At 41.5% G+C, this 14,556-nt stretch overlaps 1 protein-coding gene across 3 annotated transcripts in view; it reads left to right on the top strand.

The window, feature by feature from the left end:
* GSTCD (glutathione S-transferase C-terminal domain containing) overlaps positions 1–14,556 on the top strand; it is a 168,025-nt gene that overhangs the window by 133,489 nt on the left and 19,980 nt on the right. For all 3 annotated transcript variants that reach the window (XM_083178808.1, XM_083178790.1, XM_083178798.1), the window contains 2 exons: positions 11,278–11,411; positions 12,965–12,995. In XM_083178808.1, the coding sequence (XP_083034934.1) occupies positions 11,278–11,411; positions 12,965–12,995 (165 nt within the window). The remainder of the gene's footprint in view (positions 1–11,277; positions 11,412–12,964; positions 12,996–14,556) is intronic.

The following is a 14,556-nucleotide window of genomic DNA, read 5'->3' as shown; positions in this document are numbered from 1 at the left end:
AATCGACCAGATCATCAAAATGGGCACAACTAACCAACATATCGGCGAGGATACAGCGAAATTCCTGACGCAACCTCATCCACGTATACCCTTTCTTTACACATTACCTAAAGTGCACAAATCCCTCACTACACCACCAGGGAGGCCAATTATCTCGGCCAGGGGATCACTGTGCCAACCTCTATCACAGTTGGTAGATTTCTACCTCCAGCCAGTCGTGAAGGGCATCAAGAGCTACATCTCCGACACAAGTGACTTTTTGCGGAAATTACAGGCAATCAAGCAGGTACCAGAGGGAGCGATACTAGTTACACTTGATGTAACTAGTCTTTACACTAACATTCCCCATGAGCTAGGTCTTGCAGCATGCAGAGAAGCTCTACACACCAGCGAAGCATATACTGGTCCTCCGACAGAATTTGTACTGTTGCTCATTGAAACAATTCTCACTAAAAATTACTTTTTATTTGAGGGCCGCTTTTTCCTACAGCGCCAGGGGACCGCCATGGGCTCTAACATGGCGCCATCTTATGCCAATATTGTGATGGCGGCTTATGAGGACAAGCATATCAGCGGCAACAGTGCAGTGAGCAAGGACATCTCTCTGTACGTAAGGTATATAGATGATCTGTTCCTGATCTGGACTGGAGGAGAGGAGAAGCTTCTGGCATTTATTGACTATCTTAATGCTGTCCCAGGGACCATTAAATTCACCAACAGCTTCAGCAACAAATGCATCAACTACCTGGACGTTACCGTTATGATTGAGAAAGGCCTGATAGCCACCAAAATCTATCATAAGGACTCCGACAAAAACACCCTACTTCTTGCATCAAGCTACCACCCTGAGCCACTGAAACGTGGGTTACCATTCTCACAATTATTGAGAGTGGCCAGAATTACATCTAATCAAGAACATGCCAAAACAGCCATGGAGTTGATGAAAAAGAGGTTTCTGGAGAGGGGATATGACACCATAGAAGTGGAAGAAGCATACACCAAAGTCCTGAAGCTTAAACGTGATGATCTCCTGAAGGCTAAGGAGACCACAACACAAGAGAAAAGTGACAGAATGAATTTCGTGAGCACCTATACGGTGGCCTCCAAGCAGATTAGAAAGAAAATTAATGAACATTGGCACATAGTGTCGAGTGATCCGGTCCTTTCGAAAGAGATCACAGGACCACCCAGATTTGCCTACCGAAGAGGCCCTAACCTCAGGGATCTACTGGTCAAGACTAAGTCTAACCCCAGCGTGGGTTCTAGACATAACTGGCTCAAATTAAGAAAAGGTACTTTCAAGTGTGGGGGATGTGTCAACTGCCAGTTCCTACTGACTGGCAGTAAATTCACAAATCCATCTAATGGCGAAGAGTTCAACATAAAGTTCCACCTGGATTGCAACAGCAAGTTTGTCGTCTATGCCCTTCAGTGCCCCTGTAAAATGCTATATGTGGGTAAGACATCCCGCATGTTAAAGGAGAGACTTAACCAACATCGGTCGTCCATCAAGAAAAGTACTGACCCCAACATTGCCCAAAGTGACCTTAAGAATCTCCCTGTCGCAAGACCTTTTTTGGAACGCTGCCACAAGGTTGTGGATTTAAAGTGCACCATCCTTGACCACATACCACCACTAAGATATGGTGGCGACAGAGAGAGACTACTTCTCCAAAGAGAGCTCTCTTGGATATTTAAATTGAAGTGCCAAGCCCCGCTGGGCTTGAATGAAGACTTCAAGATGGGCTGCTTTCTGTGACTGTGGACTTTCCATTAACAGAACTGTTCTATTGCATCATATATATATCTGCACCACCATGCACCGCCGTGTGCTAATGAGGTGGCTTATTGTATATATTGTATATGTTTATCTTCTGCACCGCCGAGTGCTATTTATCTCTGTTGGCATGATTGAGATCATGCATAAATATACTATTGTATATTGACATCTGTTCATATCGCTACCTAGCGCCTTCTATGCAGGTTGTACAAGCATCCATATAGTTGACTATAAGTGTATGTTGACACCTCCGAGTGTTGTAGTCATTGTGGAATTAAAGATCCTGTGTAACGGTTTTCCGACACCGCCGAGTGTTGTAGCTTTTACATGGTCGACATACCATGAGTGTTGACACAGTGTTGTAGCTTTTACATGGTCGACATACCATGAGTGTTGACACAGTATGACTCATATGAGTGATCAGGAGACTTTAAGGCTCAGAGTGCCCTGGAGCCTGGAGCTACATGCATATATTATTCAATTGAGTGAACACGAAGATACTATTAGGCTGAGAGTATATAGCCGGCATGCATCCATGTTGACGGCTCATCTATGCAAAACATGTTGCTCATATGCCATTGTTATGTCTCCTAATACGAGATGCCTCAGAGTCTACAAATACCATGTATTATTATGGTAGTCGACATGCTAAACTGTCTACACACCCACGCAATGTTTATTTCTGTACACACTGTCAATGTTTAATGGACAACCAATACTGCGCGCACCCCAGGACCAGACCTAGGTGGTCCTGTACAGCGGTGTTATAGCCCAACACCACGGTTGACACCCACTGTCCCCACCAGCCCCGTCACCACCTCTCTTGGCGTGTCAAGCGGCATTGTCTGTACGCACACAGACAGCTGCCGTCCGCCACACACTGGCAGATATGGGACTCCTGGAGCTAGCCTAGTGCTTACACTCTGGGAAATCCCAATGATGCTGCCTGAGCCGCGCCCCCCACTACAGCTGTCACTCACTGTAATTGAAGTCAGCTGCTAATCAGTGGAGGCCTGGTTGGTCCAATTTACATATGCATTTTGGCGCAATTTTCAGCTATTTAAGCAGGCTCTTTTACTGTGTGCCTCACCTCTGATGAAAACCGTTTATTTCGGTTGAAACAGCTGTCAGGTGTACAGCTGTCGTTGTGTGCAATCATGTTTGTACAATAAATCAACTTTTCTTCACCATCCACCCGTGTGCCGGTTCCTATCCTTCTACAACCAAGGGGGGTAAGTGCTTTTCATATATATATATATATATATATATATATATATATATATATATATATATATATATATATATATATATATATATATATATATATATATATAAATATATATATATATATATATATGTACTATTGAAGATATTATGTATTGAAGATCCTCATTAATAGTATTCTTTTTAATAATATTATTTTATATTTGCATTTTCCCAATTTTCCTTCTAAGCAAGGAAAACACTGTAGTAACTTGAGCCAATGCAGGTGGAACCCAATTGTATGACCGCAAACACTGTAGTTATGTCCTTTTCTGAGGTTCACTCAGGCATTTAATAGTCATACCCATGAGAAAGTGTGTCCCATAATCAGGCATCATGACTCAAATTAGGATCACACTTACTAGCTAATTGTTACATAGGCAGTGGCAAATGCAGGATTTCTAGAGAGGGGTTCCCAAATATAGTCCACAATCACCCACTCTACAGAACATCGATACAAGTGTGGGAGTCTGGTAGAGTGGTAGAAGAATCAGTAGCGATCCTGGACATTAATGTAAATTTTTTTTTATATACACTGGATCCTGAATACAGCAGTGGTTCTTACATTCGGACCCCTCACAGTTCACGTTATCCAGGTCACCCGACAGGTGCATTCATTACTGACTGACTGATACATTTTAAAAGATCCACAGGTGGAGCTAATTATTTCACTTGGTTCTGTAAGGAGACCTGCAAAACATGCACTGTATGGGGTCCTGAGCACCGACTTTGAGAACCTGTGGAATACAGTAATAATAGCTAACACTATAAATGGTCTATAGTATTGGCTGTATCAAACATTTAAATAATATAAATAAGTGGTCAGGAAAAGGTTAATCATACCATAATAAATACACAAACATAATGCTGTAGAACCAGTATTGCACTTTCTAAGCACATATACTCCCACCTCATGGTAAGGTTCCTGTCTCTTCTTCCTGGTAGCTACTCCCTGGTCTCCTTGGTAGCAGAAGCTACTACCACCAGTCATATGCAGCAGCTCTACCCTGTCCCATATACTGCATGATGTGGCGGTAGCTCTAGTAATCTTATTATATACTATTACTAATTTGAGACACTTGACAAGAGGAGGGGGTTTCTAGGCAACCAGAAACCCCCCTGCATTTGCCTATTCAGATCTATAACATATTTCTTATTTCAATATTTGTAAGTGTAGAGTTTTGGGATCTTTTTCAAATATCTTTTTATTAAAGACATTTTTAGCATACAAAGGAAAGGATTCAAGAATATAAGGGGGGGATGGGGAGGGCATAAGCAAATATGGGCCTGATCCAAAGTTGATCGATGTTCACAATCCATTCAATTATCGTATGACTGCTCATGTGCACAGATCGCTGCGTGCATGCGCAAGCCCAAATAGGAAAAGAATCTATAAATCCCCTCGCAATTTGTCTGACAGGAACTCAGTGTTTGGGAGTGGTGACCTGCCATTTTCTGGGAGTGAAAGGGAGGCATTTTCAGGGAGGGTATGTGTCTTCAGCACTGGCCTTGATCAACATGCCTCTGTGGAAGGTCAGGCTTACATTTGCGCAAACTGGGAAACTCTTTCAGTAATTTAGCAATTTACTCCCAGACTTGCACGGGGCAGGTTTTCTTTTTGTCTGGGTGGCTGCTAACTGCCCACAGTCATCTGCTACTTTTTGAATAAGCGAGCAACTCTGAAACAGGCCCTATGTGGAAATAACATACAATTTACTCCGAGTTTTTGATGTTGTTTCTAGAGGGAAGATGTCAATGGGCATGGTGGTTAACTTTGTGGTGTTTGCCAATATTTAAGGCGATTGAGCAGTGCTAAGCCTCGAAAGAAGGAGTAACAGATGCATTTTGATCCCTTTTGCAAGAATTAATAGATTTTGGATTGCTGAGCCAAAGTATTTGAGGCAGTAAACTAAAATGAGAGTATATGGAACAAGTATAAATTACTAGGAATTTTTTTCATTTGAACTGCAATTATCCAGGCAAGTGGCAGATAATAATAATAATGATAATAATAACAACAAAACATTTAAAAATTATATATATAGTAGTATAGTGTTTTGTGTTAAAAAAAATACTATTTAACTTGGTTGTGCAGTATCATGGTTACTGGTTCACTTTAATGAATATATATATGATACTTACAGCATTCAGATGTCAATCACAGTACACATTGTTCTAGAACATATGATAATAAGTTATAATTAAAAATTGTCAATTCAAATAAAGTATGCCATAATTTATTTATTTGATTTTCACTTCTTATCTCTGTCCACCCTTTTCCCTTTCCACCCTTTCCTTTCTCTTGCCCCTGTTTTTCCGTCTTCCTTGCAAAAACCTGACAGTGGAATCAGCATTGTGCATAGATTTTAACATCTACATCTTTCAAGAGCTAGAAAATGCAGATAATAAGAGAGCGTGACAATGCCAAAGATGTACAAGTTACCAGCCTTGTATCGTCTAAATCGCATTGTGTCAACATTGGTACAGTGGCCTGGACATGCAGTATCTGAATTGTATTGTTGTAGTTCCTACTTAGGTAAAGTACTTATCAAAGATATAGTGATTCTTTTCAGAGTTTGGAGAAAGATAAAATACCGTCCAATCAGCTCCTGTCATTTTTCAAACACAGCCTGTAAAACGACACAGACGCTGATTAGTACTTTATCTCTATCCAATTTATCTCTCTCCAAGCGTTGATTCATTTCCCTCATAACCTGAAGAAAGTGCATCACTAGCTAAAACATACACAGAATAAGTATAAGATTACATTTAATGATTATCACTGTAACAATAAACACGTGCGTAACTACCATAGGTGCAAGGAGTTCAGCTGCTATGGGGCCCAAAGCTGAGAGGGGCCCACCTTCCCATGTTGCTTCGTCCACCCCATTGTTCACTTAGGGTTAAATTTATTAACAGGGACCTTTCATTCCTTAAGTATCAGGAACCGCTTCACCACATTATCGTGGTGAAGAGGGTCGTTTTATCGGCTGAATGTATTATTTATGTGAGTGAGTTAACTTACCCCCCCCCCCCCAGTGGGGATACGCATTCTCCCATATCAGATGTGTGATGTGTCTCCAGCTTTCTAACACTCTGTGGGGCTTGCTGGTCTTCGGTGTCTTGCAATTAAAACAGTGCATGCGCTGTTTTAATTTCAAGACGCTGAAGACCAGCAAGCCCCACAGAAGGCTGGAAACCCACAGCGCCACATCAAGATGGTGAAGACGACGGCGATATGGGCATGCACATCAGCGGTTCATACATTAGAGGTACTATTTAAATAATACCTGAGCCAATCAGGGGAAGTGCTATCCCCTGCCATAATGCATGGGGAAACCGCATATTCCCCTGATCTACAGTTCATACATCTATCGCGGATTACTTTACATGTATTCTGCGTCCCCTCGCGGGGCTCACTGCGCTCACCATGCTTCGGGCTAGGTGGCTCGCTGCGCTCACCACACTATATAACATCAACTCCACGCCCACGTGGATAGTGGGGGTATGAAGAGGTCGGAGGACACGTTCCGCTGCCCCACGCGGGGCTCACTGCACTCGCCACGCTTCGGGGTGGCATTGATACTGGGGTTGATGCTAAACAATGGCATAGGTGCAAGGTGCTTACAATTGTAAGCACCCATCACATCTCATACTATGCACACATCTCATACCATCACATCTCATTGCTTGTACAATGAAATATTGCATTTGGTGCACTGATATTTCATTGTATAAGCACTCCTGTGCACTTTATATGGACATCGCATTGCATGCTACTATAACGCGGCATGTGATTCGATGCGTTTTCACTACGGTGAATAGCCCAGTACGCTAAATGCGTACTGGCCGCCCTGCTAGGAAACAAGTACCATATTCTGAAATACGGAATAATCCATTATCCAAAATGCTTCTGGTCCCGAGCATTTTGGATAAGGGATACACAACTGTAAAAAGTTAAATTCATATAGTATGCAGCTCTAGAGTTGTAACTATCATGAGTACATTCAATCTTAGAACTGGCCTACATTAACTCAGGATAAAATGTAGTATCGCTATTGTCTTTTAAACCAGCTATGCTTCATTTGTCTAATCCTCCTGTGTGATAAAGTATATTCAATAAGCAGGTCCTGCTGGTCAGTGTTTATAATCACACACACATCTAGACCTCCCATCACGTATTTGCCTCAATGACATCATATCACACCTGCAGCAGAATAGTATAACAGAAAAGATAGCAGGTGAAATGGATCTAGTCCCTTATGTCATTCCTTCTATTGTTTGCTTAGTAGCTCAGAATAGAAGTACATTGAGGAGTTTCATTTTTACTTCATGGAATTTCTTGACAATAAATGTTACACAAGATTTTACAAATTATATGCCAAAAATGTTCTCTACATTGCAAAACAACCAATTTGAAAAGTGTATGTATTTTACAGACATACTTGACATTTTTACATAGCAGAGCAGAGTTTCTTTACTTTGTAAAGAAAAACAAACATTTATTTTGTGTTGTTCAGCCGGTGATGTGCACCCTTATTTCAAGGTGGAATTTCTCATCTGAGGCCTGGCTTGGGTAAACATAGTGCTCTGAGATGTTGGAGGAATGCTGACCTACATTGTGCTTTAGCTCAGTGATGAAAGCAATCTGTCATGGTCTTTTCTCCCACAAAGCTATATATATATATATATATATATATATATATATTTATTCACAAAGTCCTGATTTATAAACCAGAGAGGGCACTCACCAATTTGCAGATAAAATAGATGCTTTTATTAGGAACGTAAAGTCATGGTCGACGTTTCGACCCCCGAAGGGTCTTTGTCAAGACAGGATATGCTTTTCAAAGTATCACCCAGGTAAGCCAAGCATACACTGAGTCTGCCAAAGTGCCCCATATATACCATAGCCAATCAGGGAAAGGAACTCCCACTAATTATTTATCCATCAGGTGCGTGTGGCAATTCTAATAGGCCACAGTCATTAGACTGCGCCTGTGACGTGAATCAGCAACCAACCACCTTCTAGCCATATGATAATAACAGCAGCCAGTCATCTCACGTACAACAAAACACAGAAGAAGTTAAATATAAGTGTATACTACCATAACCGCCGAGATCGTGTAGATACGCACTCTGCCGCAGTACCATCGGCGTCCAGGGCCGCACGCAATCACACACGGCACCCGGACCCGGAAGTGTGCGTATCAGCTGCGTTCCACCTGTCCCGGACGGCGGATTGGGTAGTGGAGTCAGCTGGGTTCAATCACATGACGTCCGTCCACCCAGTGTTAGGGCTTGCGGTCCATTTGCGTGTCAGCGGCATCAGCCTCAATGAACACCCGCAAGTCTGTTATTATTTCAGAAAATAGACATACTTATAAAAAGAACATGTGCATATGTTGTATGACTCCAATATGTCTGGATTCAGACCACAAACGGTTGATATATCAAATCACCGTGTCATTACTACCGAGTCAGTATAGGCATAATAGAAGCCAATCGTCATCCAGGGATATTAAGGGCAAGACATACTTCTAAAGTAAAAACAGACAACATAAAACATATATATGGCCACAAGTAGGTGCATCTCTCACTTGAACAGAACAGAGCATCACTAAATATAATAGAACATAGACAGCACGCATGATAAAAGAATTGGCACAGGGGGGGTTGCATAGATTCACCCACAGAGTTTGAAATGGGGCATATAGTATAGGGGCAGCTATAATAATTCAACTACGCCAGGTAAAGATGGGTGCACTATGGCAGTATATACAAATATCACACCAATAGTAGGAGTGTTATACAAAATAATGCATCACATGTATATATTAAAAATCACACATGACACCCCACATGCCACTAAGGGAACCGTGGCAAATGATGGGAGGCCATGTGTGGTGTGTCTACAGACCAGTTGCCTACCAACTAAACCAACTATTGCAAAAACACATTAAGGGGGTTATTCTCATTCAACCCATTAGGGTCGATAGTGTTGAGTGTAAAGATCCATCGTGCTTCCTTCTTTTTGAGAATTAGTTCTCTATTGCCACCTCTGGGCGGTTTGGGCACATGATCTATTAACATGCACCGAAGAGATGATGTCTGGTGTTTGAGTTTGAGGAAATGGCGGGCGACAGGTTTATCAGAGTTACCAGTTTCAAAGGCAGATCTTATAGACAATCTGTGGTTCGCCATCCGATCACGAAAATTGCGGGTCGTAAGTCCAATATAGTACAGTCCACAGGGACATGTGAGCATATAGATCACATGGTCCATCGTGCATGTGAGTTTATGTTTGATATATATATATATATATATATGTGCTAGTGCACTATAATGAGCAAGTCAGATCTAAAGACTTCCTCCTCCTCTTTTATATTGCATGGATTGAAATCATAGCAATCCCTAGTGGTATGATCAATGATCTAGAAAAGCTTCAAATACATCCACAGAGGTTCCCAAAAAATCAATTTGCTAACTCAACAGGACTGGCTGGTAGGCTTCAAAAAATCAGTTGACTCTCCCAGCCCCCAGGAAAGTAGACAAGACTTGTGCCGCACGCATTCACCCTGTTGGGATTTTAACCATCGGGATGCTGCTGTCAGCATTGTAGCTGTTGGAGCCCAATATTAACTCCAAATATACTATTTTATATCTTGTGTAATTCACTGATATGGACACAACTAATGAATCCTGAATATTATTATGCTGCAGTTTTTAACATTAAAATACTTTTATAATCACTGTTGTGTTCTAAATCAGAATACCAGATAGTGTTGTGAGTTGACACCAAATATACAGAATGGGTATCTGTCCCTGGATATTATGAATAGTTAACATGCGTTTATCTGCTTAAAGAGTTCAGCATGAATCCCAGAGCTATTATTTTGTTACATAGGGCTGGCGCACCGCACTATGCTATGCATTTGGCATAATCCTGTAATGCTGCTTTCAGACCGCATAACTGGCTTTGACCCTGTATTTGAAAACGTTTCCAAAAACGGGTCTGCCAGATAAAACCCCTTTCACACCGCAGCTCTTAAACGGAATATTACCGTTTAAGTGCCGATTTTTTGACACTGGCAGACCCGTTTTTGGAAACTTTCCAAATACAGGGTCAAAGCCAGTGCAGCCTTCAGCCCTCCCCTCCGTGCAACTCCCCCCTTCCCCCAGCGCGCGTGCCGACCCCGCGCGTGTCGACACCCCTCCCCCCGCACGCGTCGACGCCCCCCATGTCGACACCCCTCCCCCCGCGCGTGTCGATCCCCCCCGCGTCAACCTACCCCCCGTGCAGCCGGTACCTCCGTTGTGGATCCCGGCACTGCAGTTCAGTGTGGTCGGAAGCACTTATGAAAAAAAAGTGTCTTTCAGAAAATGGCTGCCCCATAGGAAAACCTGTTTAAAAAAACTGTCTTTCGTATGGGGGCAGCCATTTTCCAAAAGTCACTTTTCTTATAAGAGGATGCAGTGCAGAGAGGTAAGCCACTGTCCCCGTTTTGCATCCCCGCTGCTGTTCTCAGTGGCTGCCAGCTGTACCTGTTGCTCTGTATAACAGGCAGCGGCACTGGAAGCATGAAGCCCACTCCCTGCTCCAAGTGTGGCTGTGGCAGCATCAGCAGCAGGGGCTGAAAAAGTTGCGGGGGTAGGGGGGAGCTACATGGGATAAAGGGGCGGGGCTAAAGGGGAGCAGGGCTGCTGAAAGTAAGAAGGAGGGAATGAGCGGTCAGCCAGAGTAAGGTAAAAAAAAGTAGGTGCGAGAGTACTGCTGTCGGCAGCCTAGGGTTTTATGTATAAGCAGACCTAATGCTTTCGGCAAAGGTGGTTGTAAAAACAACACAGATGGGCGCTGTAGTGGGATGGGATGTGATGTGAAGCTGGTACTAATCAAGGGATTGAGAGTCCCTTAGGAAAAGACAAAAATACAAAAAAATACTAGCGCTGAACAATAATAAAATTTACAAATTTAATAAAGACATATAGTGCACATACATATTAAAATAAACATTTACACCAGCACCTAAATAAATTAGCTGCCTACAATCAATGGCCCATTCCTAGTGTACCGCCTAATTCTCCGGAAAAGCAACAAGGTCTCCTTAGTTGTGTGATGTAGATATATTTACTGCAAGGTAGTCCAAATGAGGATTATTTCTGTATTCCTCATTTGGACTACCTTCATTGTTTTATTGAACTTGTAATAAATGGAAGTGTTTGCTCCTTTTTAGGTAGCCCTGCACGCATGCGGAGTAGCAACAGATATGGTCATTGACCACTGCATCATTTCTAGAGCTGCATTCATCGTCTGCCCATGCTGCTATGGCTTTATCCAAAATACCGTCAAGACTACATTTCCACGGAGGTAAAAATAAAAAATGTATCTTCATTTAATGTAATTTTTTTATTTTTTTTTATCACTACTAGTATGATGTTTGTGAAGTCTGTGTAAAGCAAAAAGCACAATTATGCCTTTGTAGGAAATCCACAAAATGAATAGCTGTGAGATGCTAAATCAAGTTTTCAAAAATGTCATTGATTTGGTACTTTATCAGCAAAAACATGTATATGGATGGAGAATGCAATTTCGGTAGTAGGAGACCAAAGCATACGGGGGTCATGCAGAGGGTATTGGTACAGATCCGTCGGTGGTATAATAATTCTGATTATTACAAATTTTGCCATCCTATACTACCTGAAATACAGGATGCCTCTTCACTTAACAGCTGAAATGCAGGCCACATAAAATATATTTCCACATGTCTTTTTCCATATACTGTAGCATACAAAATGAAAACAATATTCCCCTTAGTACCCTTTACCAAAATGGTCTTTGGATTAGAATAACTGAGGCAATTTATAAAAAGTATTGTAAAGCGATTAATATGCAATGCCTCTAAATGATTCTCCACTAAATCTTGGATGCTCAGCCACCAACCCATTCATATCATGTGGGACAACCCCTTTCAGGTATTTACACCTCAAATCAAAGCTGATCCCTACACCACAATGATTTTACTCTTAGATCATATCTGACCCCTGCAAACCCCTTTTGGTGTGATAGTAAACCTGACGCTCCAAATTTTCTGCACTTTGTTCTCATCCAGATCACAGGTGACCCCCTCCCTCTCTTTGATATTTCTCATGCTCTCCCAGCACATATTTCCCCAATTAATTCATTATGATTGCAGGTTCAATTATGACTCTATCACACTCTTACAGTCTTTCAATGTGTCCCGGGGTATGTAGTGCGGTACCACTGAAATTTAGATGGTTGGATGTGGGAGCTACGATGAATGATTTTTCTTTTTAGCAGGACAGGCGTCACCTGTAAAGGAGCAACAGGGGTAAATACTAACCATTTCTATGTATCTAGGTGGACATGATGCACACATTAGGGATATACTGGGCAACATGAAACCCCCATTAGTGCGCACCTTGCTTATATTGAGTATCATTAGTCTGCTAGTAGGGGAAGAGGGGTTTAGTCACCCAAAACATTTATTGCCATTATGGGTATTCGTTTCCTCATGGGCTTCATGCCACTGCCTTATAGGATACTTATTAGTCTTTTCTTGGGATTTTGTTTAAAACTAATGGGCACATCCTGTAAGGGCCATTTCCAAGTAGTGTGAGTGACAAAAGTTATATGTATGTACATTTTTCAGCTGGGACATAAATATAGGTTTACTTTTTTGGAAATACTGTAGGAGACAGAGCAATGACTAATCTAGCATTTGATTGACAGGACAAAGCAGTAGCACCATGTGCGCTAATGATATATTTCCCATTCTAACATACAGTATGTTCAGTAATGTGTGTTCATTAACTCCGGTTTTTATATGTATTAATGTTTGATTATAAAGTATACACTTTAACATTTTTCATGCATTACATTTTACTTATCTTTCATTTCAGTTCCCGCTTTCAGAAAGCTCTATCTTATAAGGTAATTTTCCTTTTTATTATGTGCATAACTGTATTATTGATTTATACACTGTGATTATGTATTGCTATTGATGATTGTACAGTATGGTCCATACATAAAAAAGGCTTTCCCCTTTCTGCGTACAGCTTGCAGTATAGAATAACTCCACAAAACAACATTATGTATGTAATTTATGGGTTACATAGAGGGGATGGAGATATAGAAACTTATCTATCACTGCTAAAATAATATCTCTGTCTCTCTTGGGGAGATTTACTTAGCCTTAAAAAGTGATAACACGGAGAGTGATAAACCACCAACCAATCAGCTCCTACCTGTCCTTTTGCAAAGACTGTAACATAGCAGTTAACAGCTGATTGGCTGGTGGTTTATCACTCTCTATTTTATCACTTTTCAAGCTTAATACATCCTACCCTCTCTATATATTATTTAATAAGTATGTGGCACCCACGTTTCCATCAGTCAGTCACAAGGCAGCCTTGTATATTGCAAAGACCTGCTAACAACAGTCCTCTGAGGTGTGAATGTACAACAGCTGTTTCTTATTAATGGCTGTGTAAGTTTTATCATTTACAAGATTAGCAAATAGAACTTTCTGCTTCTTTAAGTACTTATACACACAGACAAATATTGAGTACTGATAGCATGTTTAGCCTGAGAGAGCTAAACACCATGTAGTATATCTGGTACTGTATCTTGAAATTCACAACTTTGAGCTATTAGAGGCAATAAAGGTTAATACACATATACAGTATGCTGTATCTTCACTTGTGGATGCATGTAACTGGGGGGTGAAGTGATAAAGGGTCTGGTATTTTATTACTGGCCAATCAGCTCCTACCTGTAATTTTTCAAACCAAGCCTGTAACTTCACAGTTAGGAGCTGATTGGCCGGTGATAAAGTACCAGCCACATTATCACTTCACCCAGCTTAATAAATCTGGCCCTGGATGTCAAAGGGAGGAAAGCATAAGTTTCCTATGGTCATGTTGTTTTAATTGTAAGATAATTCAGACTTGATTGCAGGCAAAGTTTTTCTTAACAAGAATAAAGCAGCCAGTATTTACCCTGCATTTACCCTAACTCTCTCTGCACATGTTACATCTGCCCCCCACCCCCGTGCAGTGCACATGGTTTTGCCTATTTTGAGGATAAAATTGTCCAGCAATCAGGTCTGAATTAGGCCTAATGAGTGTATGCAGAGGTGTGCAGCATCTCTTGATAGAGTTGCTACACATGTGCGGTGATGATGATGGGTGTGATGCTGTATGATACCGCCAACTCGGCATACATGCCCGAAATCCAGTTTTACTTCAGAACATGTAACGTAATTACTAGGGTTTAACATGCCTCTCTGATACCCCATTCACACCAGAAATGCAGAGACAAACCCGGGACAAGCAGGGACATTCACACATGCTTTTGAAGCAGGGACAACCCGGGTCGGTACCTTTCATACCAAACCCGGGTTGACCCTGCATTTATCATTGAAAATGGCCTTTTTTAGGCCCACATTACATTATTGATTATTAAAAATTAGACACCAAACAGTTGTAGTGTT

The sequence above is a fragment of the Crinia signifera genome, chromosome 1 (assembly GCF_055691185.1).
Source record: "Crinia signifera chromosome 1, ASM5569118v1, whole genome shotgun sequence".
Taxonomy (NCBI): domain Eukaryota; kingdom Metazoa; phylum Chordata; class Amphibia; order Anura; family Myobatrachidae; genus Crinia; species Crinia signifera.
This window is presented reverse-complemented; position numbering and strand designations above follow the sequence as displayed.